Here is a 25727-nt window from a genome sequence, read left to right as displayed (position 1 = left end):
TTAAAAGACCATTAGGCAGCATGTAATTTTGTGGAACTAAATGGCGGAGAGTAATCAAAAGCACATGAAGCCCAGCTGGGCGACTGGGCAAACTGTTTCGATTAGGGAGGAATCCATCATCCACAATGGCAGCTTTTTGGGGGGTCAATTTTCCTGCGTGTTCACTTCTTCCTCCTCTGTCACTTTTACTCACATTTTAGCTGCTGGCAGTTCCGACTCTCTTCAGTGTTATAATAAAGATTACAGTTACATTACCCAACTTTTACACCTCTAATTGAGAGGAACTACTGAAACACAACCAAGCTCGAGGAGTCCAGGAAAAGGCATCCACTCTGGGTCTTGTAAAAGTCCTGTCAAATTCTCGGAGCGGCTCCCTGTAGTGGTAAATGGTGTCAGAGAGAAAGTTTATTACGTGTAAAATGTCATTATGCTACTCGAGGCACATATTTCTCAGCCTGTTCTGGCTTTGGAGGCCGTTGTGACCGGCCAGACTCTGATTAGCCAAATTGGGGGAGAATACGGAGCGACGCGCCTTCAGAGGGGTTAAATCCAGTGTGCGCCACCTTGTTTCAATCAGGCAGAATTCGCACCCCCCCACCAGAACAACAATCATTCATTCTGGTATGTTTTAAAGCCTGAAGGTCTTTGGTGGATGCTGGGAAAGTGATTGGGAGAAGCCGAGTGGAGATTTCAGATTATAAGAACAGAAATATACAGTGAAAGTTCCTGTTTAGTTGTGCGACGAAACAACAGGTCAGGACAGATTTGTCCTTTTATTCCTTCACGTGTCAAACTAACAACCCCACGACAAACAACAAACGTGAGCTCGGAGATCCTCAGAAAAGTGGAGGAGGACCTAATGTTGGCGGTGAGGGCGCAGGAAACGTCTCAGTTTCTGCTCTCATCACCTCATTTAGTTCATGTAAACATCAGTGTCAGAAAAGCTCTGCGGCTCCAAACACAACCGACCTTTACATGATGGTTGAGATGGATCAACAGTAGATCGAGCTTAAATAGGTCAAGACACGAGGCGTCGCAAATCATTTCACATGGCAAATGTACTATATTTAAAACTAAACCCAAGAAATTCCGTCTTTAATTTACTGCTGTTCTCAGGAAGAGCGTCAGCTGTCAGAGATATAAAAAAAAAGGACGACACTTTTGTCACTTTTAATTTGAAAGAGTGCATCAGATTCACTCGGACAGAGTTTTTATTTGCTCGTTTTAAAGAGGGCAGCTCTCGCAAATGCAGCTCAATTTGTGAAATTTCATTTATTTTACAGAGCCGTTGATGCTGAGCCAAAACTTTAATACGCCGTCCAGTTAATCTGGGAAATGAAGCAGGCGAAGTGTTTGACTCGTAAAGGTCTGGCAAAAGGAAAGAAAGATGGAAAACATTTCAACTCCTTCAGAAATCAATGATCAAACTTTGGTTTGTAAAGAAGATAGTACGAAGTATGTGAAGAAATGTAGTATTAGAGTCTCACAGGTATGATTAAATCCATCAGGAGCTGTTGCTCAGGCAGTAGATCCCATCTCCATCAGTGGTGGAGCTTTGCTGCACCTCTGGGGCAGGTTCAGGTGACGCAACTTCTTACACCTCTGATGAAAAACCACGGTGAGAAAACCTGCTAATTATTTCACATGTCGTACAAGCAATAAGTAGTCGGGAGTCGGCAACTCCGGCCTCATTAACCCCTCGCGGTTACACCGATCTTTCACACTTCAGATAGTTTCTGTCCATTTGAAGATGCGAAGAACGGTGAAAAGTTTCGTGGGTTCCAGGTGAACTCGCCCTACCAGCGGTACGATGTTGCTATGGCTACGCCTTCCAAAGCTGCGGGACGCTGGCGCTTCATGAGTGACGTTCAGGCAATCATTATATTCCCATGGAAATACCCTGGAGGAGGTGTCAGTGTCAGCGGTTCATGTGATGGAACAATCTGCCCCCCTCAGCACCACCTCCCAAACAATGCGGCGTCCCTCGGCTCCGTCAGGCACTTAAGCCCCTGACTGGGCTGATTTACAGGGATGAAAAGGGGGATTTGAGATCTTAGCTGATGAACTACAGCTATGCTGGCTTTCAGCACCATCCTCACTCCACTGTAATAATATTTTACCGCCACCTACTAATTTACTACTATTACCTTTGGGTTTGACGGGCGCATTAATAACGGAGGACAGAAGCCAACAGTGTCTTTCTGTCCAGAAAAAATACAACCGGCACACCTGAAACAAATAATTTCTTGTGCGTTATATTCTCTCTCCTCTCAGCATCACCTTTGCACCACACATTCATCTTTCCTCGTGATGAATGTGGGGGACACAGAAAGGCACCGCCGTGCACCCGCGCTCACACTCACTACATCATATCTGCAGCGAAGAACACAGTAACCCAATATCTGAAGTTTCCCCAGAGTTGCTACCCACCCCAGAGATTCACCTTCGGCTTTGGTCTCATGACTTACTGAGGACAGGAAAAGCCAAGTGGAGACATGTCATCCATTAGGAAGAGGTGAAAAAGAAGGTGAGTGGGTGAAAGAAGAGAGGAAATGGTGAAAGACATGGGAGGCGAAGGACTGGAGGAAGGGGATTTTGCTGGTCTTGGACACTTCATAACCGAATTACCAAAGGGAAAGTGGAGATACTAGAGGAGGGTAGAAGATCTGACCGACTGTCCTCAGCACGCACAAGCGCGTTTGTGGGTTCAGCCTGGAAGGGGTCGGCCGTGAGGCTTAGCCGGGAAAAATGTCTGACGCTCACAACTGGAGTCCAGCAACCATATTTGGCATCGAGCTGAGGGGAGGAGTGTAAACATGGGCTCAGCGGGCCTGTGAAATACAACAAAATCGGGCGTTTAAACCTCTTTTCTCTTGTGGGATGAGAAGACATAACAAAGCAGTTGTGATAGATTTGTTTTAAATGAGGTGATGATGACAGAAGAACCGCCCCAGTACTCAAACGTGGACTTTGAGTCTCTGTCCCAAACAAACAAACACCCTGTTCAGCTCTCTTTGATTGAGAAACTGTGCAAAAACACCCCAGAGGGGTGTGCATATTAGTCTGTGCCCTTTGACCCGCAGCACTTAAACAAACGCGGTGAAACGCTGACATTTTTGATCATCCTTTTATAAATAACCCCAACTTCATATGTTTACGTCCCATAAAATGTCTGGCACCCAAAAAATAAATACAGGCGAGCTGACAAACAAAAGCTGCAGCAGGTTTCCCTCCATTGTTACACAGTTGCTGTGTGTAGTTGGGGGAAAAGACACAACACTTCCGAGCCCCCCCTGAGTGTTTCTGCTTTCAGCCAATGTTTTATCTGTTTTCGTCTCTTCACCGGTGAAAATAAAGCACAGACAGACACTGCGGCCGTGGTGCAATGAAGCCTTTTTGCAGCAGCCATTTTGGTGAGAACCTCCAGGCTAATGGAGCACAGGTGCTCCCAGTGCTCCCAGTTAATCGACTGATCCATTCTAGTCCAGAGTCTGCGGGCTCAGCTTCTGAAGCACGACTCCCGCTTTTGCTGTGATTTCATTTCAAGCGTCAAAAATTCTGATTTTTCTGTGAAGAATACAGATCAGTATGTTTTCAGCCACTTGATGGGGTTTCTAATATTTTATATGCATTAGAAAAGCCTTGAGGAGAGCAACATGTCTGAATTCTGTACCAGTTGGATTTTAGTTTCTGTATTGAACCTTGAAAGCACAACTTGTTTCGTTTGGGGGGAAACTTTAGATCGAGAACCGAATTCAAATGTCAGACTAATGGATTATTTTCACATTTCTCTCATTATCTATCAGTCTGATCAGGCTCAAGTGGCTGAGCTGTGTCCCAGTGTCTATAAATAACCACAGAATTTCTGACCAGCCCACCTTAAGCCCCACTCTGCCAACCCAAATCCATCTCCTTGGCTCCAGGGGACCCCCTGCTGCTTTGCGGTGAGTTGCCCGTTTTTATTTATATCAACGTGGGGGCGAGACGGAGAAAGCTGAGATGACAGGAAGGAAACCAATCCACAAACCCAACACATGTCGGGTCACAGCACTCAGGAGATGCGCCGCACCTGCTGCGGACCTGGCACCTCCACAAACCTCATAAATTATAGACCTCCACACGCACACCAGCCAGGCTTTTGCTGCAGTTTTCATTTCTTTTCTTCCTCCATTTTGTGTGTTTATTCTCTCTGAATGAGAGAAGTAATTCAACCTGACTTTATTAGTTTATTAGGAAACTGTGGAAGTCTGAAATAAGCAGAGAACCTCAGAGATCAGTCAATCATCAAGGTCATTTTCGTTCTTAACCAGCTGAGACACTTTTGTTATGTGTCACGGGAGATTTTGGAGGTTCATTCATTGGAGACAAAATCATCAACTCAGCGTTTTACCTCCGACAGGACTTCTCAAACCTTTGAATCGCACTGTTTCCTCACTCAGCTGGAGTCTCAGAACAGCCAAACACTTGCTCTCAAACTCTAGGTTTTCCATAGCTGGATGTGCCACAGATTATCCGTGTGATCAAAAAGTGCTTTCAAGAATGGCCACGTTCACGTCAACATGGAAAACAGCCTGAAGCCTAAAATCACACACAGATGATGCGAGCTGATGATGTGTGTAGTCACTTGCTGTGGGAGCTCACTGGGAGAATATAAATGAGGCTTTTAATTGTTTCTGACTGGGGCCCGTGGGCCGGGGCTGAGCAAAGCCAAATTATGAGACCAGAGGAAACACGAGGAACTGTGTACAGAAAAGGTGACGCTGACTCTCAGACTGACAGCGAGTGTAGTTGTGTTTTCTGTTTCTGCGTGCGTGCACGTTATGCGGGAGTCCTGGAGCAGGAGGCACGGTCGTTCCGTTTCCGGAAGGCAATGTCACATGGCACATGTGTCTCCTTTTTGGAACCCCCTGAAACCGAAATCCCCGGGAACTGCAGAAATATCCGCAGACTGAAATCAGAGCCAGAACTCTGGTCAGACCTGGAACCAAAACAGAGAGGAAAGCCATGCCGTGAAACCAGCTCTTTGGTTTTAAATGACTGATGTGGTGTGGAGTTTCACCCATTGTTTTCCGCAGTCAAAAGTGATTCAAGATGAAGAGACAAGCCGTCACTTAAATTTATGATGCACTTTGCAGATGGGAAACATCACATAGAATGAGAAATTTGTGGTCCCCCCTTCTTCGCACTATGTGTCACGGTGCACCTCGTCACTGACGGCCCTTCCTGCTGTTGGATTGGGCACGGCATTGGAGTAATTATACTTAAGGAAACAGGAAAAATCATGCACACATTGGTGTTTAGCCTAGTTGTAGATCATGTCGGTGTTAGTGCTGTTTTATGTACTCCAGCTCTAAATAATGAGCTCCCTAAAGTTAGCATGCTGCTAGCTGTGTCATTTAGCCACACTTGTTGTCTCTGGTGGTCTTTCGACGCCCAAATAGAGTCTACAGTTACAATTACAGGCAGAAATCAGAACAACCACACATGGGCAGTGAAGTATGCATGCATTCCTGTGCACGCTGACTCTGAGGCTGTTTATGTGTACAGGATGTTAATGCATGTGTGAGCCTTAGGGCAGAAGTCCATGTTTGTATCTGTGGTACATACGGTACATGCACGTGCGTGTGTGTGTGTGTATGTGTGTGTGTGTGTGTGTGTGTGTGACCCAGTTGGTAGCAGCTAGGCCAACGGACGAGCGCTGGTGTTCCCTCTGGCAGGAAAAGTCACTCCCATGATCGTTACTGTAACCACAAGGGTTTAATTATGCTGCTGGTGCATTTGTGCGAAGCAAAAAAAGCAGCGTTTGAATCGCAGAACGAAAGCCTACAATTACACAAGTTTGGTTTTTAGTTGAGAGTCTTACTGCACTCAGTGCTGCACAGACACAAAAGCCATATTTCAGATTGTTCTGGATGGTTGATGTGTGTATTTGGCCCACATTGTCCTGTTTTTTAGATTTTTAGATCACTCTGAACGAAGCTAAAAGAAGACATTTGCATTTTGGTTGATGTCTGGACCTCCTGGATTTCTCTGAACCAGTTGCAGGCTGCCGGTCTATTACACACTGTTCTCTCACACCTGTGGCAACTTGAAAACAGCTTGGAAAGGAACCTGCGACCTTCTTGGTGTGAGGATACTGCACCAACCGCAACACCGGAAAAGAACTCAAAAATAAAAGGAATGGTGGCAGAAGGGGAGGATCCAATAGCAAAATAAAGCCGAGCTGGGTGCATCCACCCGACACCACAGCGTAGCTTTTCAACAAAAGTGAAGGCCCATTTTGTTCTGATTTATTGCCTGAATTCAACCACGTCTTTCCTCTCTTTCATTCAGTTTACCAGTTTTAATTTAATCCGCAGTGGTTGAGTCAACGCCCATAAACAAAGAATGCACCAAAAGATTAATCATGTTCCTTCCAAGTATTATGGAGGCAGTTTTGGATGGGCATGAATGGTCAGTAAATTATGAAGACAATGAATACTGTTGTAGAGGAATTTATTCCTAACTTAAAAAAAAGGAGGGCTGAGCTTTGTTTTACTGAATAGTGCCTTCAACACATACGGGTACAATCAAAGCTGACAGTAATTTCTAAAGACCAGCCAGAGCTACCCTTCAAACAAACATCACTTCATCGCTCGCCTCCACACTGCTGCAGGTAGAATTAAGGAGAAATACACTGAGCCTGGTCATCAGACTATCAGCCGTGCATCCAAAACCAGGCGCTATTAGCAGTTAGCAGCTAACGGGAAGAGTGCAGCGAGCTGGAGAGCCAAAGAGCTGCAAAGCCACAACCGCAGCAAGTTCTGTCTTCTAAAGTACTGGAGTAAGGATATTATTATTCTGAAGAACCAACATAAACATAACCCCCACAGGGACGACACCTCAAACCCTGGAGGCACCAGGGCCAGTTTACACTATTGTTAAACAGTTTTAAAACAAGAAAGCAACACCGAAAGCATGCGATCGCCCATGAAGTTTCAGGGCAGCTGCAGACATTTGGGAGCAGATGTCAAATATTTTTATTCATTAAAAACTCTAGAAATGAGAATAATAGTTGAGCCTTACCAAAATATAAAAAGGTGATGGGACCCTAAGTTTAATTCACATCACGCATAAATGGTTGAAAGATTGTTCCAGTGGGGGTCTGAGAAGTTCCAGCTGTAGGTCACGACAGTCGTGGTGAATTTTGTGTATCAAACACAGTCGTGCACAATTTTCAGTTCTTTCATTCAGGACTTACTTTGAGGACGATCCTGAAAACATCAGCCTGCAGAGACGCAATAAAACACAGATAAATTAACAAATAGCAACTGGTGTCGAACAGCACACACACACACAGTGTCTGAGACGAATCCTGGTTCTTCTGGGAGCAGGTCTGATGGTCGGAGCCTCTCCTCGGTGCCACTGAGGCCGTGTTGCTGTCTGCTTCGGATCTGACACGGTCGCTCGGACACACATAAACTCTTACAGCAGGTTGTCTGTTTCACATCATAAATACTCGTATGTCCACACACAGCGCGAGCATCCATCTAACACTAAGTGACAAGCATGAAAAAAGGAACAAATACGTGCACACACACACATGCACACACAGTTTCTGCCACCATCTGACATTAAAATGTTCCCTGCGCCCCAGAAGGCAGTTGTTTATGTAGATATAAACTATTACTCTAATTAGCCCATATGTAGTCGTCCAAAATCTCTGATGAATATTTAACGATGAAACTCGTGCACACGCGTGCATAATACTGGTCTGTGCGCTATCAAATGGTGCCTGATCAGTTCATCACAGACAGAGAAGTGCTCGTCCTCTTTCTCCTGCGGTAATCATCAACACTCTGGTCTTCTTTATCAAAAAGAGTGGATATTTGTTGCATGTAAACATGAGGAATGTGTGGTTTCAATGCTCCACACAGCTCCAAATGCAGGATAAGGCTGCTCATGCACTTCCAATATCGGAGCTATGCTCAGGACTGGGAGTGGGCCTTTGCTCCTAGCTGCCCAAATTAAAGAAACCAAGCTCCAGGAAGAAGATTTTATAATGAAGGACATGGTGATAGATGGTCAACGAGATGCCAGCAGCAGTGTAAAATAAAACAAAATGAACTCCAAAATTGAATAAACCCGACAGCAAAAGCCAGACGACCTTTCAAAAGACATGACAATACTTGCAGATACCAGCACTCCTGACTTACTAGGTTCTGGGAGGAACAAACAAGTCCTGTAACACACACACACACACACACACACAAACACCTGACATGGGTTCCTCACACAAAATCACAGGATCTTCATGCTTTTCTTTATCTGTCCTGCTGATGAAAAAATGAGTGGGGGTTTGGGGGGTGCCTGGAGCCAGAACGAGTCAGTTTTCAGGAAGGGGGGGGGGGGTCATCTAAAGTGCCAGTCCCCGTTTTTCCCTTTTTAACTTGATCCTCTCCTCTCACCCCCCCCCCCCCCCCCGCCCACCCCACCCCCCCCCCCCGCAGGTGACCCATCTCCAGATTGTGTGGCTGCAGCAGTGATCCACAGGTGAAGCTTTGCTGAAGCTCCAACGGCTCCGCTGATCGGTGACACACCTCTGGCTGTACCGGGATGAACTGGGAACAAAGGTGTGTGTGTGTGTGTGTGTGTGTGTGTGTGTGTGTGTGTGTGTGTGTGTGTGTGTGTGTGAGGGGCTCATTTACAGACGTTTAGTATTGGAGTGAAGCGTGTGGCTGTGTGGGCCCCCAGGATCACACCTTTATGTCCTAAGGTGGGACGTCACGAGTTGCGACGCTTCACTAGATTTGTCCTCATGGGTGCAACGTCCTCAGTTCAGCTTTAAATCCTTCTGCCATCATCAATCACTGTGAGGAAAGTTGCATAAAATTCCCTTTAAAGTTCTTCGGCTAAAACGCCGCTCTCAGATTTCTCCGCAGCGAAAGACGTGATGACAGATAAAACCAAGAGACGCGCAGTTAAAGCGGCAGATGAGACGGCTTCCCGTCTTCGCCATTAGGACTTGTCCTCTAGGGTCCGGGCTGATTGTTTTGACTCCAGAGGGAGTCGTACTTTTGCCGAGGTTCATGCTGCAGCTCTGGGAGCTGATTCCAAAACGTGGCTCTTCACCAAGGCAACCAGCGCGCTGCCGAGTATTATCAAATTCCCACCAACGCGTCCCTGAGCGCCGACAAGCCGAGCGAGGCTGGAAAGGATCTGCTCAGCTGTGTAGGATGAGATCATGTTGAAATTGCTGGAAAAGCTCAAAGGGTGCTGGATGGGTTAGCTAGATGCTTTGGAATGCAGGAATTTCTCTTCTTGTGGGACATTTCCATATTTTGGTCTTTTGAAACACTAATTTATTCCAGTAAGAATGTGAAGCAGAAATATTTTGACTCATTTTTTACCGCGTAAGCAGCTTTTCTGAGCTTTAATCCTACGTGTTCATGCTAAGATCTCTTTGACCTCCAGTTACATTAGCATTAGCGTAAGTCTGTGGCACCCACACAAAAACCTTGGATACCTTGGTTTTTCAAAAGCCACCAAATTAGACATATTCAGTGACTATTGTCTTTCATCCTCTAGCATTAAATCATTCCATGTGCTATTTTCCGAGCACCGTCCCGGGGAACAGATGTTGCTCATTCTGCTTGCCGTTGCTGGGGAAGCGCACCAAATTATGCAGTTTTCAGCCCAAATAGCTCACGCACAATTACTCTGCCGGGGATCTGTGTGCATTGGCACATTTCTGCAGTTCCCCCTTTGTTTTCTTAATAATTAGCTTGTGTTTGCATAGCGCAGTGTTATGTGCACTGGTAAGCCGGCCTTTTTAAGTCTGCTCCTCCAAGCCTCTCCCATAAACCCCGGCCTTGTTTTCTATGTCACCCCACTGATGCCTGTGATCTCCATGACGACTGACTCAGAGTTCAGGTGCTGCCGCTGATGCCCATATTTGATCTGAAGAGCTGAGGAAACTGATGAAAAGTTGCAGACTTTCTTCAGCACAGCTGGTTTTGGCAAAGTCTTGAGAGGATCAACCATCTTGGCGAGCTGTGGGTCAACCAGTTGTGCTCCTTTAATATTGAACATAATTCCATCCCCGCTTGAAAGCTCTATTTTCAGCTTTTGTCCACTAAAATCGTGTTTGATCTCCCCTCAAAATCGAATTCCAATGTCAAACATGAAAAGGGATGAAAAGGGAACCCAAACCAGGATTTTTCCATGATTAGCTCCAAATATTTAATCTGTTTCGTTCTTTTGCTGTAAAAATGTCACTCGGTGGCGTCTGTGTTTGACCGGTGGTTGATATGTTGCGTGCGAACCCAAACCCAAACCCAAACCTGAGCTTTGATAAAGAACACACTGAGGACGAGTGTCTTCCACCCTCCGGATGATCTGGATACACAGATGACAGTAGGACGCAAAGAGGGAAATTTGAGGACAAACGTGGACGGTGTTTGAGTCGCAGGGACGATGAGAAGAGTGTGTCCACTGGACGCCATCGCGGCTCTGATTTGTGTGAACGCCAAGTGGCTGAAAAGCAACTGTGGAGCGGCTCGTGTGTCAGACTGCTGCTGCTTACATGTCAGAATGAACAGGCATGCAGTCAGGGGTTCAGCGCTGAGGTAAAACCACCAAGGAGTCAGAAATCCTCCGCCGGGACATCATTGACATGCTTTGGTCACGCTCAGACGACTCTGGGTGGTCACTTCTGCGGCTCAGCGCACAAACTGACACTTACATTTAGCAAATTTCAGCTAACATCCAGATCCAGAGCTCCTTTTCCCCCCCATCGATACTTTAAGAAGGCCTCCATGTGTGCTCCATGAACAGGCCCAGCCTGCTGGTGGGGCTGTGGGAACAAGGTCACACCTGCAACAGCTGGCAGGGGTGATAAATGATGTTGCTTTAAACTTTGGAGACCGTCATTTTTGGGAGCTGCTGTTTATCCTCTATTGAAGTATAATGGGGCCTTGGAAGGTGAGAGAGCCAGGGACAGAGGCTGCCCTCTGTCTGCTGCTCTGAAATGTGGAAAAAACCAGCCCCCCGATTAGCTAATGGCACATTCCACTCCAATTAGCTGTAATAGGACTGAGCTGCGCTCTGACATCAGGAATGGGGTTTGCTGGCTGCTTGGGAAAGTTTCTCACAGCCTCCATCGAACGAGTCCGCTCATAACAGATTTGGCTGCTTTTTATGATGCAAACAGACACAGCAGCACGTGGTGGCCTTGAAAGGTGGAACACGTGTGTAAAAACGCTGACGTTGGCCACCATCACACCAAACACACGTGTTTGGTGTTCCTCCTGCTGCTGCTGCTGCTTTGCTGCTGCTCTGCTGCTGCTGCTGCTGCTGCTGCTCTGCTCCTGCTGCTCTGCTGCTGCTCTGCTGCTGCTGCTCTGCTGCTGCTCTGCTGCTGCTGCTCTGCTGCTGCTGCTGCTGCTTTGCTGCTTTGCTGCTGCTGCTGCTTTGCTGCTGCTTTGCTGCTGCTGCTGCTCTGCTGCTGCTGCTTTGCTGCTGCTGCTGCTCTGCTGCTGCTTTGCTGCTGCTTTGCTGCCGCTCTGCTCTTGCTGCTCTGCTGCTGCTGCTGCTCTGCTGCTGCTTTGCTGCTGCTTTGCTGCTGCTGCTCTGCTGCTGCTGCTGCTCTGCTGCTGCTTTGCTGCTGCTTTGCTGCTGCTGCTCTGCTCCTGCTGCTCTGCTGCTGCTTTGCTGCTGCTGCTGCCTTGCTGCTGCTGCTCTGCTCCTGCTGCTCTGCTGCTGCTGCTGCTCTGCTGCTGCTTTGCTGCTGCTCTGCTGCTGCTGTTCCTCCTGCTGCTGCTCTGCTGCTGCTGCTGCTGCTGCTCTGCTGCTGCTGTTCCTCCTGCTGCTGCTCTGCTGCTGCTCTGCTGCTGCTGCTGCTGCTGCTGCTGCTGCTGCTGCTGCTGCTGCTGCTGCTGCTGCTGCTCTGCTGCTACTGCTGCTTCTGCTCTGCTGCAGGGTCCAGAGGTGCCTTTTCTGCACTGCTCTGGAGGAGCCATCATTAGATCCTCTTACCACCTCTCTTATCGGAGCAGAGCGCTCCTCCTCATTTGTCTTTTCATGCCAGTAAATGTGACATGAAAATGACAGTCTAGACTGCAGCTGTCTCTGTGCACAGCATTCCAAACCTTTACAGAACCCCCTGAAACATTCACACATAACAGCCAGTTGATGTTAGTCCAATATGCAGACGCTGTGCATTAGGTCATGATTTGCACACACTGCCTGCAGCCACAGGAAGGCAGAACATTCACAGCTTTCTGTTACTAGGGTTTTATCTCGGTAAAGAAGGGGGGAAAACAACAATTTGAAATACGAATAAAACTAGTAGTTATGTGTGCATATGAAGAGCACGTCCAACTTTAACACGCTTGATCCTCCATCAAATGAAACAATCATCCAAGGAAACCTTTTTTTTTTTAATCCAAATCCCTTCCTAACTTTTTCATTTTTCTAATCTTTGAAATCAACTCGCCTTTGCGGAGGAGCCACAAAGGAAAAGTTGTGACCATAACGAATGGGTTTAGACAACATCCAGGCGGCAGTAATCTGCTCACAGAGCTGCACATTCGGGCTGTCATTCATCAGACGGCTGTGGCGGAACGTGGGACTTCCAAAACAATTACTTCTGTCATTAAACTCTGTGTATTGTTGTGGTTTCCCTGTGTGATAAGGGTGATTACTGGCCAAACAAGAGCTAATCTTCTCCAATCTGCTCTGCGGTTGGGGAAAAGAAGAAAATCTCACTTTTGCCAGCACGCCTGACCAGGGTCCGTTTACTGCTGTGTTCGACTGCCCCCTAGTGTTGACCGCGGGGAAGGTTTTTTGTGTGTGAGCTTTAAAATCAGCGAAGAGCGCTTGAAAATACACATTTTACCATAAAAATGTGAATCAATCCTTTGTCAGTTAAGATTGTTGTCGTAGTTTATTTGCCTCTGTTGCTCGGATTTTGTCCTTTAATTTCAATATTTCATATACGGTAATAATTTAAAAGGCTGACATAATGCAATGATTATATCTGATGAAAAATATATGGCTAGAACAGAAGCAAAGTGACTGTAATGTAATAGGTATTTTAATTTTTCCATATACCTTTATATAAGCTTTACTTTATATAAGCTCTTAAATGTGATGCTTGTGTGTGTGTGTGTGTGTGTGTGTGTGTGTGTGTGTGTGTGTGTGTGTGCGTGTGTGTGCGTGTGTGTATACATCTCCTATAGTCCATCCCCCTCCCTTGCATTTGGATTATATAGACACGCACTCTTCTCACAAGCTCTTTTACTCTCTCAGGCTACATCATTCACATCATCATAAAAGCTGAGGCCCTTCATCACTTTACAGTGCCCAGTGCTACCGTTAGCCACGGGCTCCTACATCAGGGCTCCTGGCCTGCAGCCCCACGCTAGCTGTAAAGCTCACCTCGCAGCGCAAGAGCGGAGAGGCTGTGTGGGGTTATTGATGTGCCATAAACCCCATTATTCTCTACAGGGGAGAAGGGGAAGGTTCTCCAGCAGGTGTAATTGTGTCTCGGCTGCACCAGAGTTTGTTCTGTTGTTCGCATCACACAATTAAACCTACGTGAATATTCGTCCTGCAGAACCAGCGATGCTCTTGTAGCCGGATCTCCTGACGCGGGGCCGAAGACATGTGACTGCCCAGTGGTGCAGTAAAGATAAAGAAGCAGAACCTGCAACACACACACATCTGTCCCTGTGCAGGTAGGGTGTGTAAGCATACTGTCTGTGCACACACTCCTGCATGAGACATGCAATCAGTGACCTTGCCCGTGCCTACATGGGGAACACCCCCCCCCCCTCCCACTTCCCCCCAACCTCCTCACACACACGATCACAACACACAACAGTCCTTGGGGTGACCATTTGTCATGTGGGGAAGAATTTACAGTCGGTCTCTGTGTGCCGCCGGCTCAGACTTACGGCATTCCTCTGGAAATTTATGTCCCAGCAGCTGTGGTCTCATCCGCCCGTGCAGACCTTGAAGACAACGCTGTCCCGGGAATTATGAGGGGATCCAATCCATTACACACCTCCAGGCAACTTGTATGTATGCACATGTAAGCCATTTACTCCGTGTCTTAGAACATCCATCAGCGTGGTTAACGGTGAGCCTTTTCCTGCCTTCATGTGCTCACAGCTGCCCGACTTCCTGCAGCTTTGATTGCCAGCATGTGTGTAAAAGCTTCTGCATTCATCTCGCTAAATTCTGGAGGTTCTCTCGAAGGTCTGAGCATCAGACGCTCTTCATTTGGAGGAGGAAATGCTGGTTTTTGAGCCACGGTCGGTGAATTTCTGAAAGATCTTGAAAGCAGGTTTGATGAGGTGATTAAGAAATCCTACTACAGCGGTACAAACAAAAGGAATGAGGAATCTTTTAGCATAAAGCTGCAGACCACACTCGTCTTTATCATGATGGAGGCACTTAAACCATAAAGCAGTCTAAAGACATGTATGAGTTTGAATTAAAGGAAAACATTTAATGAACTTAAATAATGTTCTTGTGTTTTAAATCAGTGGAGATTCATTTTCCTTCCATATAAGCACAAAAAAAATCACATATCAAATGAATCCAAGAGCAGTTTAAATCTTTATAATCCTTTTTTGCCGTCGGTCTCCAGCATCTGTTTTACCGAAACGATTATCTTTGCTGAACTGCCTGCATATTTGATTCTGTAGATTGGTTGGGTTCGGCCGCCGTCCTGTCTGCACACGTGGCCAAACTGGTCCAACACGATCAAAAACGTGACTGAACAACTGGGACTTGGAGGCCGTCGGTGGTGCTTAAGCTCCTCGGCAGAGTTATTTAGTTCAGATGGAGCTGCGCTATGACGGAGTGGATTTGGAGATGTTCAGTTTCCCAGTGTGAAAACTAGACATGTGACACCTTGGGGAAGAAAGGTAATACAAACTTGTCAGAAAACCTACGTCTGATTGGGCTAAACAAATGCACCTTTTGGAGGGCGCAGCAGGAACGATGAAGAAAATAATGAAAAGATACATTCCAAAGAAATCAACTCACCGCTTCAGCGTTTCCTGAGCTTGATTAAAGGAGCCCAGATTGGCAGATACATCTAAGATTAAAATCTCAGCTGTCCTCTTGGGATTACTTACAGCAAGTAGTATGACTGTTTTATCAAATGTGACTGCTTAAAAAAGCCTCATTATGGCTGTTGTTTACATGAGCAGCCATGCAGCTCCGGTGATGTTTGTGATGGATAAGAGGCTTTCTCAACAATCAAAAGGTCAGATCTGAGCAAACGGTGAAAACCCAAATTACAATAGAGTTAAAATGCAATGTTTGGGTTTAAAAAAGTAGAGTTTAAGGTTTGTGAAGTAACTGTTCTTTACAAATTTACTATTCAACATTTCCAGCTTAGAAGCCGTATATTCAAAGGACAATAAGAGTTTAGTGGATTTTGTTTAGATAATTTAAATGGTAATTATGTGATTACGGGAAATAAATATTGCAAGAAATGTACAACATGAAATCCAGATGTTTTGTAAAAAAAACACGAGAAAGCAGAAAACAATGTAAACTATTAAACAAAGCGTTTAATAAAACGAGGTGTAAAATATCAAGCAGCATAAATGATTCACAGAATCACATTTAACACAGAGCATCAAACATTCATCATGTGTGAATGGATGCAGAAAAACCTAAAATCCAGTAAAAGCCAGGTCAGAGCAGGCAGCCCCCACCCTCCATCTTATTGTAGGTCTGATACCTAATTTATTACAGAAACAACCTGACATTTTTTAGAATCCCTAAATTACACCACAAGTTCTGCATTTCATCTGTGTTTCAAAAGCTTGGATGGCGGCGTGTCGCTTTTTCCTTCTGCTTTCTTCTTAGAGGCAGATTTTCTTCTATCATCTTTCTCCTCCGGTTCATACAGAGCACTCCTGACGAATCGGGCAGCAGCTCCCTTGTCCAGACGAGCAGCTTTCTTCTTCTCTGTGATCTCTTTTACTCTGTTCATGCACAGTCTTATCCTCTCCTGAAAAAGCGCACATTTGAGAAGCATATTTGAGAAACACACACACGTGAAATGAAGGGATCTGGGAGGAAACTGCAGCGAAAACATTCGTACCAATTCCTGTTTGATTCCATGTTCCCGAGGGTTTACTCCTTGTGTGACCAAATACACTGAGAACAAAAACAAGACAAGTTCAACTCAAGGTACAGTTTGGATGCAAGAGGATCAAGATCAGTATAAAATAACTGCTCATAAGCTCTTTATAGACAGCATTTGAATTCAGTGTGTGCCTTCATTACGTAACTAGAGAGGCAGTATTCAAGAGAATTACAGGAAGAGAGTTGAAGAGTATCCCTCAGTCTTTCTACCTTTGAGGCTGAAATTTTCATACCATTTACACTAAAACCTACAGTGCTTAAAGGAGGTATACTTGTGTATTTTATTTATTTCCATGTTTTGTTTTGGTAATCTACTCAACCATGACAGAGAAAACTTACTCCAGAATAAGGAATTGAGGGTGTAGACAGACATCAGATCCAACTTGGCTTGATCCAAAGGGTTCAGCTGTAAATAAAGGAATTACAATAAACCCCAGTGGAATATTTTTAAAGCCACTTCTGGTTAAATCTCCTGAATAATGGCAGTAAATTGGGTTCATCTCAGACTTCTGGTAACCTCCTAATGCTTTCTGTCAGTATAATACACGTGTATGGCTGTCGGCGGTATAGCTCCATTATTTGTGGGCGAACGAGAATGTCAGTAAATCTAATTGATAAAAGCGTGTTTCCAAAGTTGTTGTCTGTTTTTTAAAGTTAAGCCTACCTTCTGCGGCTCCTCGTTCCTGGGGATCGACATTAACTTCTCCAACATGGTCTTCACAGAAGAAACTGAAGAGTTGAAGCTTGTAAGCTGGTCGTCAATCTCTTCAGGGTAGTCCTCATTTCGATGCCCCGCTGCCATTTTCCACTTCAACAAATCCGCAACTATATGTGCAAAAGCCACAATTTACATCAGTGCGAGATTAGCATGAATGTTAGCCAACGTTTAAACTCGCACGTGTTGCGGCTAGAACTGGTAAAAAGTGACAAAAACACTAGGTTGAATCAAACCAAGACACATATAAGTTATATATACATGATCGTGTTTTACCTTTTGGCACTGAAGATCAGTTGATTGAAAAGTAGATGATATCAGGTGAGAAACAGCGGCCGTCGCTTTGAAGCAGAAACGCCTGAGATCACCGGAAGTGACGCGAGCAAACCCGTGAATTGGTGCGCTGTACTGCCGCCTGTCGTCTGGAGGGGCAAAGTTTAGCAAAGTATCGATTGTTTAGTATACTTGACACATTTTACAGGGACATTAATAATATGCCGTAAAATTGCAGTAATAAAACAATGAAAATGGGTAGTTTGTAAAATTTGCATTCCCCATTCCCTGCAGATGTTTATCGTTTATTGCATTGCTGTTATTCTGGAATCCAACGTGCTCGAGAACCCGTCGACCGGAGTTTGGAAATGCTATAGTGCGGTTTCCCCACTAGATGGCAGCATTCCAACGTAAGAGCGGCACACACCACATTATCACAATATTTCATTAGGTTTTATGAGATATAAAGCCTCACAGCCTTGCATTTTTATTCCACTCAGCAATATAGATAAATCTTATACTTCACACACTTTGAGGTGACACAAAATTGTGTTACATTGTTTTTTCAACTATCTCACTAGTGTTGATTCCATTGGTTGACCTTCAATGGTGAGACGCAGCAGATGGACTTTGACTGTACGGTATCTCAAAGTTCTTATTGACTTTGTACACAGGTGGGATTTTTTTTATTTAAAAAAAACACTGCAGGTAAAGTGTCTCCTTTTTTAGCAAAGGCCTTTTCATGTTTATTGAAGGGTACACAGTATATTGTGATGTAACAATAAAAGTCAGCCAGGATCAAAACTGTCCTCTGAGATACAGCTGGAAGTTTGTTCAACTGGACCTGGAAAATATCTTCTGTTCTGGTCCAGTTTCTGAGCCAGTTTAGGGACAAATCTTAAGGATGGTTCCATTTTACATATGGGAGGATGTAATAAGCTTCTTCTCAGTTTGTTGTGAAGAGAACAAATGTCACTTGTATCAACTCCAAAATCATCTAAAGCATATTTAAAAACTTTCAACTATATCATAAATGGTGGCATTCAACAGTTTCTTCCACCTCACTGTGCCAATCACCTCAGAAAACATTGCGGATATGCGGCCATATCTGCGTAGTCTTGTAAAAACGTCTTAACGGTTACTTATTGTAAGGTTTTACTGTTACTAAGACTTTAAGTATTTAAGTAAAAATTTAAAGAACATATAGTTACATTCCGGATCCTACAGAGCCTCTGGTGAACAGATATAAACTTTAAGAAAGCAAGTCATGTTTAATTAAAGTAATTAAAACAATCTGGGGTCAAACCTCCCAAGCTATCAGGCCCACAGAGGGCAAAGGTCAGCATAAAAGTTTAAACAGCTCTACATTACCAGAATCACCACCACCAACCACGAATGCTCATCCTTTATTTACATGTCAGGGCTCGTTTCACGGTGCCTAAGTCCTGGTTTAAACGTGCACGGTAAAAATATTGTGTGTTTGTGTCCCAGCTGAGAGTTTAACTAGGGTATGGAGATGTGCATAACTGCCATCTTTTCAAACTGCTGCATTCTTCTGATTTCATGCATTTATTTTTTCAGTTTGTCCTATTTGAAAGATTTAAAATTTAACGCCTGGAAGAAAAACATTTGGTGTAATATAATCTGCAGAATGAGTCAGGGTGGAGCTTCTGGAGGCCTCAGGCTGTGGTGGAGGTGCGCTGGAAGTTTCACGTTAAAGGCCACCCGCATCTGGGGGGGGGGGGGGGGGGGTGTCCATAGGACTTAGAATAGTTCCAGTTCTGGAACGAAATCACCTTAAATGTTCAGAAATCAATAAAAGCTATTAATAGACCTGGACACAGCAGATGTGAGCAGTCGGCCTTCAGGGGTGACGTAGAAGCCTGGAGGAATCACTCCTGTATGCTGAGCCAACTACGCCCTTCGCCGACGACCAAAATAGTGACACAGAGTGCAAACCACATGTTTTTAGGGGTGACCTTGTGACGATGTAGCAAATGTGTTGTTTAAATATAGTGTTGAAATCGTGCCACCAGTTTCAAGTGAGCTGCCGCGACGTGCTATTTATACCCATCTGTTAATTTGGCTATTGATACAAATCACCCTGCAGAGTGTTTCCTCAAAGATCTCAAACTCTGCCATCTGTGAACCACAGAAACACGTCATTGAATTCTTGATCGGACCCCTCGAGGTAACATAGTTTTTTCCTTTAAAGACATTTAATTTGTAGAACTTTGTGTAAAAAACAGACAAGTAAGAAACTCAACAGCCAATGGCAAAGAGTGCAACTCTGGACTGACCAACACAGCAAAGGTACATGACAGAAATGAGGACAAATAAAAATGAGCAAAGTAGGGCCAATTTCTTCACCCCAGCACGATTGTGAACAACAAAGGGCGCAACCATGTTCCAACCCAGCTCCCATTCTGTAATTACAGCCCTAAAGCGTGAAGACAACTTTAAGGACAGTTACTTGCACATATAAGGCTGATTGTGCTACACTGAGTAATAACAGAGGAAATCTGTTACTTTCTGTCAGGATCAGGCTCCAGACTTTTCTCCTCCTCCTCCTCACACCTGGTTCAGTTTGGTGACAATGAGCACACGGACACACTGGTCGAAGCCCGAGCACACACACAAGCCTTGTTTGTCGGGGCTCCAGTCCAGGCTGTTGAGCGGCTGAGTGGACAGAGTGACGTTCTGCAGGAGGTTAAGAGACCCGGCCACACCCACGTCGACCCCGTCCGAGTCCTTCTTTCTCCTTTGGGCAGGATATTCACTAGAAATGAAAAATGTATAAATACACAGCCGAGGATCTAGTAATGTAACGCCGGTATTTTATCTTATACTTACTATTTCCATAGGTGTAAGTTTCCTGCCCCCCCTGTGGTCATAAAAATGTCTCTGTTCTGAGGCAGATGTCTGACTTGCCAGATGGTTGATTTATGAGCCTAAAACAAAGAAAATTCATAATATTAAACCAAACAGTTGTTATTACTCATTCTTTCATTTTTTGTTGACACTCATCACATATGTGCTTTTAATTTTTACTGCAATGAATGACTTTAAATCCCCGTCATAAATAAAATGTAGAATTATTTTGATAGAATTGCAATGTAGTCTTCATTTTGATCACATTATCCAGAGGAATAATTCATGGATGGAATTATTATTGGAGCAACTGTTGTCTTTTCCCAAGATTTGACCAAACGTTAGGAAAGCTGAGGACCCTCAGAAACAGTTTTTAACTCAGACTCATTTGCATTTATACCGTTTCAAGCTTGATTGCCAAGCAATTTTTACATAAAAAACCTCAGAGAACATTTAAACAAAACCAACATTCACGCTCTTCTCAGGTTTCTGCACCTGCAGCCACACACCCATCTGGCTGTCTCCACTCATCAGTTACCTTTTCAGAGACTGAGGCGAAGCCTTTGGTGGGGTGCTGGGTCCTCAAATCAAAGGTGTGGAATTTTCCTTCCAGTGATGTGGCTACCAGCTTGTTCATGTTGATGTTTTTTCTGTCAAACTCCACACAGCATACCTGCACACAGCATGAGGAAGAATGTCAAATCTTCTCATTGTATAACAGGCCTGCAGCGTGCAGAGTAATAAAACCTGATGTTGTTTGTAGTGTGTGAGGAAATGGACAAATCATCCTGTGGTTGTTGTAAAATATACATTCTTTCCTCATATTTACATTCAGCTTCTTCTGGTGTTCACATTCCACCGTTCTAGTTTAGCTTTCAGTGCCAAACAAACAACATGTGCAAGAATAAATTTATCCTAATAAAAGCATATTAGTACCGCATTAAGAGCTGCAACAGTCTTTGTGAGGCTGAGAGTTTGGTTTCTGTGGTGCCAGAATGTCTCCACAAACAAATTTCAAGAGGAAAATCTTTCTCAAATATTTACTGACTTAACAAATATCACATGCCACAAAGATTCCCACCATGTGTTGGTAGACATTTTTCTGACAACTTTACTACTATTTTCATACACAACTTACGCCATTTTTGATGTTAGTTTCCCATCGTAGACGCATATTCCGTAGATCAAAGAGTTTGATGTCTCCGTTGTCATAGCCGGCACACACACAGCGCTCCTCATCATTGAAGGCGTGGCCTGAAATAGAATAAGAAATGTTTTTATGTCAGAATGTTTGCCTTAAAGCACAGTTGGTGTAGTCATATTTTGCAATTTGTACACTGATTTAGTGATGTGAATATTACATGGCAGTAGTGCAAAGACAGCATATTTTAGGTTTTACAGACACACGTAGCTCTTCAGACACGGCAAATGCAGTTTTTTTAGATAACCAATCTAAGGTGGAGTGTTGTATTTTACCAAATGCAACTGTCCAACAGTCCCTCTTAGTTTCTCCTTCCACTGGCTCCATGTTGGCTACAGGCGTATCCTTTTGTCTGGGATCCCACACCTTTACTGTCCCTGAAATTAACACAAGAATTTCAAATTGATTATCTAACCTTTATATGATTATTTAACCTTTCAGTCATTGGTCAGAAGATACACACATACAGTACACACCATAACTGTGTGCTCTCACCATCTCTGCTTCCAGTGACTATCTCAGGTGCACCGTCAGCCATCCCCAGGCCACCAGCACCATCTATACAATTCACTATTTCTTTGTGGGCCTTCACAGTATACACTGGTGTTCCAGGCATCTCTAGATTCCTGTGGGAAACCACATTCAACACAGAAATGCAGTTTAGGGGTTCAAGCTTTTTATGTGAATTAGGACAAGTGAGATTTATAGTAGGCTATAAGGCCAGAAGCTAAAGTACCATATACTGAGATTTCCATCAAAATCCCCAGTTGCTATGTGTCTTTGTTGGAGAGAGGTGGCCCCAAATGTACCACATTTTAAGGGCTTGGGTTTCTCTACCTGAAACACAAATAGTTTTTTTTTATTCAGATTCCATTTTTTAAGTACACGCAGAATTAACGTGGGTGTGTTAAAGGAAATGCATGGCACTAGTGTTTCAGAGATGCAAATCACCGAACATAATGGGAACCACCAAAGCCATGATTTGCATGTGCTTTTCCATCATTAGTATTGGTGCATACCTCTGACTGCTATTGTGTTAGCCGTTACTATGGAGACACTAACCTAGCTCAGCAAGACTCTTCACTCCTGCATAATCTTGCCAACATAAAAGTCCGACTTAAAGAGAGTTTCATTGGGGAAAAAGAGAAAAGAGAGAAATTTTTACTTGTTGTACATGTTACCTCTTTGATAAGCTGAACTTCTCCACGTTGCACTTCATATATCTGCATTACTCCTGTTCCTCTGGGAAAGTTCCCCAAGCAGATAAACCTCGCGCTACAGGGAATCCATTTACTGTCAAACACCGTGTAGTTAAGACTCTTTTGAATGTGCGTTATAATCTGCGGCTTTGCTAGTGGCGTTGACATCGTTGCTGCTTGGTCGGGAAAAAGCATAAAATGTTAAATGACTGATATTGTATATCCCGTATAGGTAAACCAATTGTAACGTTACTCGTTTTTCAGTACACACATACAACGAGGAGTGACAGACCCCGCCTTTTTCCTGTAGATGTCACTTCCTAGTCTCTACGGAAGCCGGGAGTGGTACATTTGTAAAGGTATTGCTTTCTGTGGTTTGGGATGATGATGATGATGATGATGATGATGATGATGATGATGATTATTATTATTGTTGTTGTTGTTGTTGTTGTTGTTGTTGTTGTTGCACTAAATGAGTAATGACAAATTCAAACGTAATCTTTTTTCTGTTACCTTTTTAAAGTCAATTTAAACCTCCTTTATATTCGACACAGAAAACTCTTAGCAGTGGTGGTGTATATCACTTTTCAAAAACATATAAAATGAAGGAAACTCTGAATTCATAACATATATAATTAAATATTGGCTATATACATAGATACTTTAATAAACTATTTCAAATGTAACACATGGAAACACAGTTTGGGTTTCAAATAGGAAAAAATATGATTTGGGACTACAAATTTAATTATTCTGGCAAAACATTTTATACATACGTGGTAACTTCTAAAGATCACCCCTATATTTAATACATATCTAAATGAGATATGTAAAAGATATATAAAATATTCTAATGTTATGAATTCCTGATTGAACGCTTGTGGGGACTTCGGTTTGTTTTTGATTTGTTGGGGGGGGGGGGGGGGGGGGTTAATTTTAAGCAAGATAAAATGAAAAACAAAAACAACAACAAATCAACTTCACAATTGTGAATTTCGATGCACCGGAAGTAGCCTCAACCATGTCAAAAAAGTAAATGTGAAGCTGCCCAAAGATTTGCCTGAATATGCTGATAGACTTTACCTAAACAAAGTGTGCATTTGAAACAGGAAAACAAAATTGAATATTTCTTTACATATTGTTCAAAATCCACAAACTCTATGAGCCGGATATATTTACTAAAGCATTGACAAGAAATATTTATTGTGTACAGGCGTCAATACCTTGTTTGGGTCCTTTTTGCTGCACGAGGGTTCCCCCATGCCTCCGTGTCTTTCGTTCTCACTAGTTTTGGTAATTTAGTCTAACTTAAAATTTATTTTGCCATGGATACAGATAAAATTTCAACTACGCCAGCTGGCGAGACCGCGGACATTGCACACAACACGGATTCTTTCACAAAAGTAAAATCTAAGAAGTGTCAAAAACGAAAACGTGAACAAGATGGAGCAGACATGGACACAGAGGAGTCGGTGGTCAGCAAACGACCACAGTTTCCGCCGATTTCTGGCGACAAATTAACGGTGAGTAGTGCGTTATTAAAAGGGAAAGAATCAGGTTTGTTTTCATTGTGAAAGAAGTTGCTCTGGTAGCGACTAAAAGCTTGTTTAATGACAACGTATGACTTGAATACTATCGCACTGTGGCTTACGTAATTCAGGGAGAAAGCAGTAAAGTAAAGGCTCATTACATGTAGTGTACATACTTTAATTGATATGATTAATAAATTTGTTTCAGGGGCCAGATGAGATGCGCAAAATCCCCGTCCCAGCTAACAGATATACCCCACTAAAAGAGAACTGGACTAAGATATTCACAGCAATTGTGGAAAATCTTCAGCTCCAAGTTCGGTTTAACCTGAAAACTAGGAATGTGGAGATCAAAGTAGGTTTCCCTATCCAAAATGTGAGTTCATTTATTAAAAACCCACAATTGTGTTTACAATAATAGTGTGTTGTCCCTACTTTTTGCAGACTTGCAAAGAAACCCAGGATGTTGGTGCTCTCACTAAAGCTGCAGACTTTGTAAAGGCATTTGTTTTAGGATTCCAGGTTGAAGTAAGTACCTTCATAGAATGATCTTTTAGAAGGGCGTGTCATATTATTAAATGTCTTATTTAGTCCTGTCTGATGTTTGTGTCTAGTAGCCAAATAGTTGCTGCACATTTGGCTTATGATCTGACAGACAAAATGTCTCTTTTCAGGATGCCTTAGCTCTTATGCGGTTAGATGAGCTTTTCCTGGAAAGTTTTGATATCACAGACGGTAAGATTACATGTACATTAAGTCTTATTAAACGCTTTTGGTGTGGCAGCATATGATATTGCTCAGCGTCTGATCCCTCTGGTCAGTGTTTAACTAATTTGACATAATTTGGTTTGGCAGTTAAACCTCTAAAGGGAGATCACTTGTCCAGAGCCATAGGAAGAATCGCAGGCAAGGGAGGAAAAACAAAATTCACCATTGAAAATGTCACCAAGACTCGCATTGTACTTGCAGACACGTGAGCATTCCTTGTTATTTTTATTGTTTAAATCTTTCATTTACTTTTAACCAGTGAACAGGAGTATTTATGCTCTGGATCCCAGATCAGAAATACAAAAGCATGATGACGTATAGGTTGACAAAGACTGTCCTTATAAGCATTTCAATGTTGTTTTACAGAAAAGTTCATATTTTGGGGTCTTTCCAGAATATCAAGATGGCCAGGACAGCGATATGCAACCTAATTTTAGGTAAAATGTTTTTTTAGCACTCAATCAATAGAGTGAAAGGTGTAATCACATGTTTGATGTCACATTTAGAACACAACCCTTTGAATGTATTTGTGGTACTAAGCGCCAACCTTTGTAAATCCCTTTTGTGCCTACAGGAAGTCCACCATCAAAGGTCTACGGCAACATCAGGGCAGTAGCTAGCCGGGCTGCAGAGAGATTCTGAACTCTTCCAGGTTCCAGTGTTTATTTATAGCGCCTCATTTGCTCCAGGAGTTGCTGTATTATTGAGTTGGGGTACAGTCATCCGTGAGCGACTGCAGCTGTACAGATGTTGCACATCCACAGGACTACAGGCTGTGAGACTGTAGATTTTCCTCACCTGAAGTTCAGATGCAGAACTCCCATTTGAACTAATAGCAGGTGAATACTTTTCTGTCCCCTGGACTTAATAATGGACAGTTGGCAAAATATTTGTACGTGTAATGATCCAAAATACGAGCCAAACAAATCACATGTGCATGTGGGAGCGTGATTGTGTGAATAAATTTCAATCCCCACTAAAAAAATCATTTTTGAAGTGTTTCCACTAAACAATGTTCA

At 43.7% G+C, this 25727-nt stretch overlaps 3 protein-coding genes and 1 long non-coding RNA gene across 4 annotated transcripts; 2 read left to right on the top strand and 2 right to left on the bottom strand.

The window, feature by feature from the left end:
* The first annotated feature begins 3818 nt into the window (after positions 1-3818).
* LOC115249582 (uncharacterized) lies at positions 3819-14480 on the top strand. Its single transcript, XR_003888257.1, has 5 exons — positions 3819-3944; positions 8490-8612; positions 13598-13718; positions 13969-14060; positions 14155-14480. It is a non-coding gene; the product is annotated as an uncharacterized lncRNA (long non-coding RNA).
* Positions 14481-15549: 1069 nt separating this feature from the next.
* Positions 15550-17305, bottom strand: c1d (C1D nuclear receptor corepressor). The gene is made up of 5 exons (XM_003963860.3): positions 17144-17305; positions 16817-16977; positions 16492-16558; positions 16109-16164; positions 15550-16015 (listed from the first exon to the last, which is right to left on the bottom strand). The coding sequence occupies exons 2-5, from the start codon at positions 16952-16954 to the stop codon at positions 15809-15811; spliced, it is 468 nt and encodes a 155-aa protein (XP_003963909.1). The 5' UTR covers positions 16955-16977; positions 17144-17305; the 3' UTR covers positions 15550-15808.
* Positions 17306-19337: 2032 nt separating this feature from the next.
* Positions 19338-22736, bottom strand: dnaaf10 (dynein axonemal assembly factor 10). Its single transcript, XM_003963812.3, has 8 exons — positions 22394-22736; positions 21949-22049; positions 21708-21838; positions 21488-21589; positions 21150-21265; positions 20550-20684; positions 19994-20091; positions 19338-19919 (listed from the first exon to the last, which is right to left on the bottom strand). The coding sequence occupies exons 1-8, from the start codon at positions 22604-22606 to the stop codon at positions 19712-19714; spliced, it is 1104 nt and encodes a 367-aa protein (XP_003963861.2). The 5' UTR covers positions 22607-22736; the 3' UTR covers positions 19338-19711.
* Positions 22737-23622: 886 nt separating this feature from the next.
* pno1 (partner of NOB1 homolog) lies at positions 23623-25693 on the top strand. Its single transcript, XM_003963861.3, has 7 exons — positions 23623-23934; positions 24149-24295; positions 24385-24468; positions 24615-24675; positions 24796-24913; positions 25075-25145; positions 25283-25693. The coding sequence occupies exons 1-7, from the start codon at positions 23737-23739 to the stop codon at positions 25348-25350; spliced, it is 747 nt and encodes a 248-aa protein (XP_003963910.1). The 5' UTR covers positions 23623-23736; the 3' UTR covers positions 25351-25693.
* Positions 25694-25727: the final 34 nt, after the last annotated feature.

The sequence above is a fragment of the Takifugu rubripes genome, chromosome 4 (genome assembly GCF_901000725.2).
Source record: "Takifugu rubripes chromosome 4, fTakRub1.2, whole genome shotgun sequence".
Classification (NCBI taxonomy): domain Eukaryota; kingdom Metazoa; phylum Chordata; class Actinopteri; order Tetraodontiformes; family Tetraodontidae; genus Takifugu; species Takifugu rubripes.
The sequence above is the reverse complement of the archived record's forward strand: the minus strand, read 5'-3'. Positions and strand labels throughout refer to the sequence as shown.

Bases quoted from the DNA above. Each gene is read 5' to 3' on its own strand.
- c1d (XM_003963860.3), bottom strand. From the start codon at position 16,954: ATGGCAGCGGGGCATCGAAATGAGGACTACCCTGAAGAGATTGACGAC. The intron at 16,559-16,816 runs GTAGGCTTAACT...CTTTATTTACAG, and splicing joins GGAACGAGGAGCCGCAGAAG to CTGAACCCTTTGGATCAAGC. The intron at 16,165-16,491 runs GTAAGTTTTCTC...TTTTGTTCTCAG, and splicing joins CCTCAATTCCTTATTCTGGA to TGTATTTGGTCACACAAGGA.
- dnaaf10 (XM_003963812.3), bottom strand. From the start codon at position 22,606: ATGCTTTTTCCCGACCAAGCAGCAACGATGTCAACGCCACTAGCAAAG. The intron at 21,839-21,948 runs GTACTTTAGCTT...GGTTTCCCACAG, and splicing joins GATGGAAATCTCAGTATATG to GAATCTAGAGATGCCTGGAA. The intron at 21,590-21,707 runs GTGAGAGCACAC...TGTTAATTTCAG, and splicing joins AGTCACTGGAAGCAGAGATG to GGACAGTAAAGGTGTGGGAT.
- pno1 (XM_003963861.3), top strand. From the start codon at position 23,737: ATGGATACAGATAAAATTTCAACTACGCCAGCTGGCGAGACCGCGGAC. The intron at 23,935-24,148 runs GTGAGTAGTGCG...AATTTGTTTCAG, and splicing joins TTTCTGGCGACAAATTAACG to GGGCCAGATGAGATGCGCAA. The intron at 24,469-24,614 runs GTAAGTACCTTC...GTCTCTTTTCAG, and splicing joins TTTTAGGATTCCAGGTTGAA to GATGCCTTAGCTCTTATGCG.